We start from the raw sequence: 6,775 nt of genomic DNA on the forward strand, positions 1-6,775 counted from the left end.
CCTCAAAGCTGGACAGTGGTAAGGACCTCAAGATTGACATAGTCCCCAACCCCCGGGAGCGCACGCTCACATTGGTGGACACTGGCATTGGGATGACAAAAGCAGATCTCATCAACAACCTGGGCACCATTGCCAAATCCGGGACCAAAGCCTTCATGGAAGCACTGCAGGTGGGTTGCCTTTATCTGCATGAGATTCCTAGGGCCTGGGCCACAGTCTTTCACTGGAGTATAACCATACCTGTGCTGCTTTTTTTGCTGTGGGAGCTGTTGGTGTACCCAGCTATGCTTCCCCACCTTCCCAGCAGCAGGGAGAAGCCGAGGGTAGGGCTGGCTGCCTGTTGGCACTTGCCTTTTTCTCTGCATGCTTGACCCAGTTCTTTGCTGCTGTGAATCAGTTGTAGACATCTCCTGTTTCTTCACTGATCTGTCATCTCTCTCTGCTTTCACAGGCTGGTGCAGACATTTCCATGATTGGGCAGTTTGGTGTGGGTTTCTATTCTGCTTATCTAGTGGCTGAGAAGGTGGTTGTCATTACCAAACACAATGATGATGAGCAGTATGCTTGGGAGTCGTCAGCTGGGGGCTCCTTCACTGTCCGAACTGACCATGGTATGTATTGTACAGAAAATCCTCAAACATATTTGTCTGCTAGAAGTACCCCTTTTCTTGGTGCTTCTTAGATCCATGCTACATTGTCAATTATACTTGTTAGTTATGTATCAAATAGTGTTTAGAATCAAGAAGCTGGTCCTGATTGTATTCAGTCCTTTAACAATATACCCTGAAACACTAATGTTTCTCTCCATGCACTGTAGGTGAGCCCATTGGACGGGGCACCAAAGTGATCCTGCATTTGAAGGAGGACCAGACAGAGTACTTGGAGGAGCGGCGTGTCAAAGAGGTGGTGAAGAAGCACTCCCAGTTCATTGGCTACCCCATCACACTCTTTGTACGTAAGAGAAGCACTGTGGGGACCCACTGGAAAGCTTGGAGGCAGGGGTGGGTGGTGCTGGGAGCAACAGCCCAGAAAAGGGCAGAGTAATTTCTGTTCCCTTCCATAGTTGCAGGCTGGTGGGTATTGAGCGGTGGTGCTCCCAGCTGCTGTGGCCAAAGATGATTTGAGGCTAGGGGTTTATTGGAGGTGAAGGTGGTGGGTATCCAGCCACACTTTTGGCCTTTGATTTGTGCCACTGGAGGTCATCTAAACCAGCCATGGAGGCTGGATGGTTTTCTGCCATCTTAGACACAGCTTTTGGTTGCATGTGCTGTGGGGGGACTCTAAGAGCTGGCTTCAGGAGAAGTCCTGCTTCCAGATGTTACATTTGTTGGACTTTGGAGGTCACCCATTTCTCTCATTTGGAGCAAAAGGATTCCTGGTAACAGTTGCTTGGGGATAAACCTGACTCTTGCTTGTCCCTTTTTCCATAGACGGAGAAGGAGCGTGAGAAAGAGATCAGCGGTGATGAGGAAGAGGAAGAGAAAGATGAGAAGGAAGAGTCAGCATCTAAAGATGAAGAGAAACCCAAAATTGAGGATGTGGGCTCTGATGAAGAGGAAGAGGAAGGACGTAAAAGCAAGAAGGCAACCAAGAAAATCAAGGAGAAATATATTGACCAGGAGGAGCTGAACAAGACCAAGCCTATTTGGACACGCAACCCTGACGACATCACCCAGGAGGAGTATGGCGAGTTCTACAAGAGCCTTACCAATGACTGGGAGGACCACCTGGCTGTCAAGGTGGGTGCAGGGCCACCCTGCCTTCCAGGGAGAGGCACAGGGCCCCCTTCCAGCCCATAGCATGGTTCCAGCTACTGCATGGTTGTACCTTAGTGGGACTGAGGGCTCCAGGGCCGCTTGGTGTCCCAGTTGGCACTGCGACTCCCATGCAAGTGGAGGTGTTGGCCTAGAAGCAGGATGGGAGGATGTTTGGCCTCAGAGAGACATGACTTTTCCATCCAGGTCTGCTGGATGGCAGAGACCCCTGGCACATAGGAAGAAGTGGGGCTGAGGAGGGACAAATGCAGGCTGCTCGGATGTGCCAGGCTGCTAGCCCAAGTGCTGATGAGTGGTAGTTCAGCCTGCCCACAGGGAGCCCTGGGGCAGAAGGGAAGCACCCTGGCAGCTGTTTTTTCTTCCTGTCTCTGCAGCACTTCTCTGTGGAAGGGCAGCTGGAGTTCAGGGCCCTGCTCTTCATCCCGCGCCGTGCCCCTTTTGACCTCTTTGAAAACAAGAAGAAGAAAAATAACATTAAGCTGTATGTGAGGCGTGTCTTCATCATGGACAGCTGTGATGAGCTCATCCCTGAGTACCTAAGTAAGAGCTCCCTACTTCTATCTCCCAGTATGGAGCTGGGACCGCCACAGCCTGTGGTACTGCTCCCAGTACAGAGCATGCTAGCTGGTGTGGGCACACAGTAGTTAGTGTCTTAACACTTTTGCTCTTGTGATGAAGCTCAGAGCTTTTAACCTGATGCTTATTTTCATTTCCCCTACTCAGACTTCATCCGGGGCGTTGTGGACTCCGAGGACCTGCCTCTGAACATCTCTCGTGAGATGCTCCAGCAGAGCAAGATCCTCAAGGTGATCCGCAAAAACATAGTGAAGAAATGCTTGGAGCTTTTCTCTGAGCTGGCAGAAGACAAGGAGAACTACAAGAAATTTTATGAGGCTTTTTCCAAGAATCTGAAGGTGAGCTGGGCACCCTGCAATTGCAGAAGGGAGGGGCCCACGACTTGTGCCTTGAGGAGCAGCCTTGTCCCTGTGCTACGTCTTCTCTGCATGGGTGTTAGGATAAAGGGGGTTTAGCAAGTGTCCCAGAGGCTTTGTGGGCAGCTGGCGGCTCTGGCTGCCCTCAGCCCAGCGCTCAGGTGATCGGGGGTGGGCAGAGGTGGCTGTGCCTCAGGGGTGGCCAAGTGCATGCACTTCGCATCCTGGAGGCTTCATGCATTTCCTCTGCCCCCAGCTGGGCATCCATGAGGACTCGACCAACCGGAAGCGTCTTTCGGAGCTGCTGCGTTACCACACGTCCCAGTCAGGTGACGAGATGGCTTCGCTTTCCAAGTATGTGTCCCGTATGAAGGACAACCAGAAGAGTATCTACTACATCACAGGTGAGCCAGAGCTCCTCTGTGTCCTAGTGATGTGGAGGCAGGTCACCTGCCTACCAGCCCCCAACTTAGAGCAGATATTTCCTGCCCTGAGCAGGTCCCTCCCTGCTGAATCACAGCCTGTCCCTGGGGGCTAGGGGAAGACCACCAGGCCTAGAGCCCTGGCTGCAGCCAGTTTCATGCTAAGGGTTCTGAGTGACTGGTGCTGTTTGTCCTGCTGGAACTAGCTCTTATGCCCTGGTGACATCTCGTTTGTACCCGTCTCAAACACAGGGGAGAGTAAGGAGCAGGTTGCCAACTCAGCCTTTGTGGAGCGTGTGAGGAAGCGTGGCTTTGAGGTGGTGTACATGACGGAGCCCATTGATGAGTACTGTGTGCAGCAGCTCAAGGAGTTTGATGGCAAGACCCTGGTATCGGTCACCAAAGAGGGGCTGGAGCTGCCTGAGGATGAGGAGGAGAAAAAGAAGATGGAGGAGAGCAAGACCAAGTTTGAGAACCTCTGCAAACTCATGAAGGAGATCCTGGACAAGAAGGTGGAGAAGGTGAGATGGGCAGGGAGCTCAGCTGTGGGCTGGAGGGAGGACGGCTGGCTCCTCTGTGACACAGGCAAGGGCCCCAGCTCAACGCATGCCTCTCATCTCCTGCAGAGGAGCCGCTAAAGGAGAGTGGAGATCCCAGCATGCACCATCTTGCTCTAAGCAGCCAGGCTGCAGGTGAAGGGCACTGACCCAAAAACGTGCATTGATGGGAGAAGGTAAGTGTGGGAAAACATCAGCGGGTGCTGAAGGTGCTGGCTGAGCTGTCCAATCCAATCTGTGCAGCAATCCTGGAGCTGCTTGGAGGACCTGTGCTTGCTTTGGGGTGTCCTCAGGCGAACCTGGGGCAAAGACCTCTGGTATGACGTGTGTTGTGGCTGGGCTCAGTCCAAGGCATTTGGACCTTGCTCAGCTAACCCTTGGCTACATTGGCAGGTAACTGTCTCAAACCGGTTGGTCTCCTCTCCCTGCTGCATCGTCACCAGCACCTACGGTTGGACAGCCAACATGGAGCGCATTATGAAGGCTCAGGCACTGCGGGACAACTCTACCATGGGCTACATGATGGCCAAGAAGCACTTGGAGATAAACCCTGACCACCCAATTGTGGAAACCCTCCGCCAGAAGGCTGATGCTGACAAGAATGACAAAGCCGTTAAAGATTTGGTGGTGCTGCTCTTTGAGACTGCTCTGCTCTCCTCTGGCTTCTCCCTGGAAGATCCCCAGACCCACTCCAACCGCATCTACAGGATGATCAAACTGGGGCTTGGTAGGTGTCCATGCAGCTTCTTGGGCATGGAGCAGGTCTGAAAGCAAGTTAGCTGGTCAGGCTAGTGTGTACTGCCTTGGGGCAGGGGGAGGCCAGTAACTGTGGTGCTGGTGTGGAGTTCAGAACTGGCTCTGTACATAAGGTGGCTAGGAGCAAGTGGAAGCCTGGAATTAAAGTACCTGCGGAGGGCTCTGAGTGGACTGTCCTGTCCCTCACAAGGCCAGGAGCCACTGGCAGGCTGCTCCGATTGCAGGCTGAGACTCTTTTTTTTTTTTTTTTTTTTTTTTTTTTTTTTTACTACTTCAGAATGAATGTCGGAAGTCTGTTGTGGGAGATGTGACCCATTTGATGAAACTGCTTGTGCTTGTATCCAACTTTTTTTCCTTCTAAATCGGCTATTCCTCTGAAAATGTAAATCAAGAGATGCGGCTTGGCATAACTACTGGATGCTAATATTCCTGTCCCTCAGGCTGTGGGCAGAAAGTACCTCTGGGATCAGGTGTCACCTGGAGGCCTCATCCCTTCCTTTCCTCCCTTCTCCCAGGCATTGATGAAGATGAGGTGACTGCAGAAGTACTCGGTGCAGCTGCCGCTGATGAAATTCCACCTCTGGAGGGAGATGAAGATACATCCCGCATGGAAGAGGTAGACTAAAGCAGGATGAAGCCTCTTCCCTCACCTGCCAGGCCTCTGCCCTGTATCATGTCTGCTTAGAAGGGGGTCTTCTCCCACCAGCTGCTACTGACTCCTTAGTGGTGTGTTTTCTTGGATTTGCTTGGCTGGGGTTGTTTCTGACAGGGGGCAGGAGGTCATCATTCCCTGTTTGTCGGTAGTGAGTGACTGAGGCAGCCTGAGGCATGTCTGTTCTATGTCTTTCTGCTTGTGTAGGAACAATTGATGGGTAGTGGAGGTGAGGAGGTATCAGGCTTCTCCTCTATCCCAGCCATGGGGTCTCCCATGTTCCCAGTAGGCATCAAACTTTGTTACGCTGGTGTGGGAGAGCCCTTCCTCTGAGCTGCTCCTTCCCTGAACCCCCAGCGTAGGATTACTGTATTTCAGTTATGTTTTGTTTATTTTCCTGGGTCTATTATGTTCTTCTGAAATTAAAGTATCAAAGAACATGATTTATCTATCAGGGTCCCTTGTGTTTCATGCTTACCATATGGAGGAAAGAGTCTCAGCCTGTGCCTGAGCATATTGGGCCCTTGGTCTCTCCCCTGCCCTGTGACTGGTTTTCAGACTGTTTTAGGTGCTTTAGGTCCCTGCATGGGCACCATGAAGTGGGTAGGAGAAACAAGTCCTGTGGTGAAGGCAGGGACATCTCCAGTGGGCAGCTCTCCAACTAGAGTGCTGCATGCCCACAGCCTTGGGAACAAACTGTTCCAAACTGTACATGGAGCTGTTGCCAGTGCTTGAGCCTACACTGCTGCTGGCTGGTCTGATCCCTGGGGCAGGAGCTGTGGCAGGAGCCATCTGCTTGTTCTGCTGTGGTGCAGGGCAGGGGGGAAGTGACAGCACTGTACTCCAGCTGCCTTGCTTCAGCTCTTGGGCCAAAAGGCTTCATTCTCTGGACTCCTCCTTTCCTCCCACCTCCAGCCTGTCCTTTCTGGGCTTCTGCAGCCCTGGGGGGGCAGTTGGCAGTATCTGGCCACCTCTCTTTTTCGCCTGTGTCCTCTGAGAAGGCTGGGGTATCACCACTGATTCATCTACTGCTTGCTCTGAGCTCCCACCCCATGAGAAGGGTTTGTCACCCTTGGCCACAGTGCCTCCTGGGGTTTGTCAGGGAGAAGTGACACCATCAAGTTCTCTGGCTGCCTGCCAGCCACCACAGGCACAGAATGGAGTGGGCTTTAGCCAGTGTCCATCTTGAGCAAGGAGGGAGGGAGGCAGCAGAGCCTGATGGAGTCCCTTGCTGCACACCAAGGTGCTGTGCTGCCTGCGTGGCAGCTGTCTGGGTGCCCACTGCTAGGGCACTGCTGGACCTGAGCTGGCAAATGCTTTCAGGGAGGGTTTATTTCGTGCAGGAGAGAGGAAAAAAGTGTTTAAAAGAGATAGGAAGGTTTTGCCCTATAAATGGTAAGGTTGGGCCCCATCCCTGGCAGTGTTCAAGGCCAGGTTGGACAGGGCTTGGAGCAACCTGCTCTAGTGGAAGGTGTCCCTGTCCATGGCAGGGGGTTGGAACTGGATGAGCTTTAAGGTCCCTTCCATTTTATGGAAGTCAATTATTTTTAACTTTGTTTTGGGGTTCTTCTTGTTTGACATGACTTTTTTATTCAAACCTACATTTACGTTAGAGAGATCCCATTCCCAACCTGGCACACAATTTTTTTTTTTTTTTTTTTTTTTTTTTTTTTTTTTTTTT

At 52.0% G+C, this 6,775-nt stretch overlaps 1 protein-coding gene across 1 annotated transcript; it reads left to right on the top strand.

Moving 5' to 3' along the window:
- The first annotated feature begins 8 nt into the window (after window positions 1-8).
- On the top strand, window positions 9-5,197 carry LOC104403625 (heat shock protein HSP 90-beta). Its single transcript, XM_010011843.1, has 10 exons — window positions 9-170; window positions 452-611; window positions 818-951; window positions 1,431-1,739; window positions 2,150-2,315; window positions 2,499-2,689; window positions 2,964-3,111; window positions 3,382-3,650; window positions 4,080-4,413; window positions 4,958-5,197. The coding sequence occupies exons 1-10, from the start codon at window positions 93-95 to the stop codon at window positions 5,065-5,067; spliced, it is 1,899 nt and encodes a 632-aa protein (XP_010010145.1). The 5' UTR covers window positions 9-92; the 3' UTR covers window positions 5,068-5,197.
- The last annotated feature ends 1,578 nt before the right edge of the window (window positions 5,198-6,775 follow it).

This window comes from Nestor notabilis, unplaced genomic scaffold (genome assembly GCF_000696875.1).
Source record: "Nestor notabilis isolate BGI_N333 unplaced genomic scaffold, ASM69687v1 scaffold26413, whole genome shotgun sequence".
Taxonomy (NCBI): Eukaryota; Metazoa; Chordata; class Aves; order Psittaciformes; family Psittacidae; genus Nestor; species Nestor notabilis.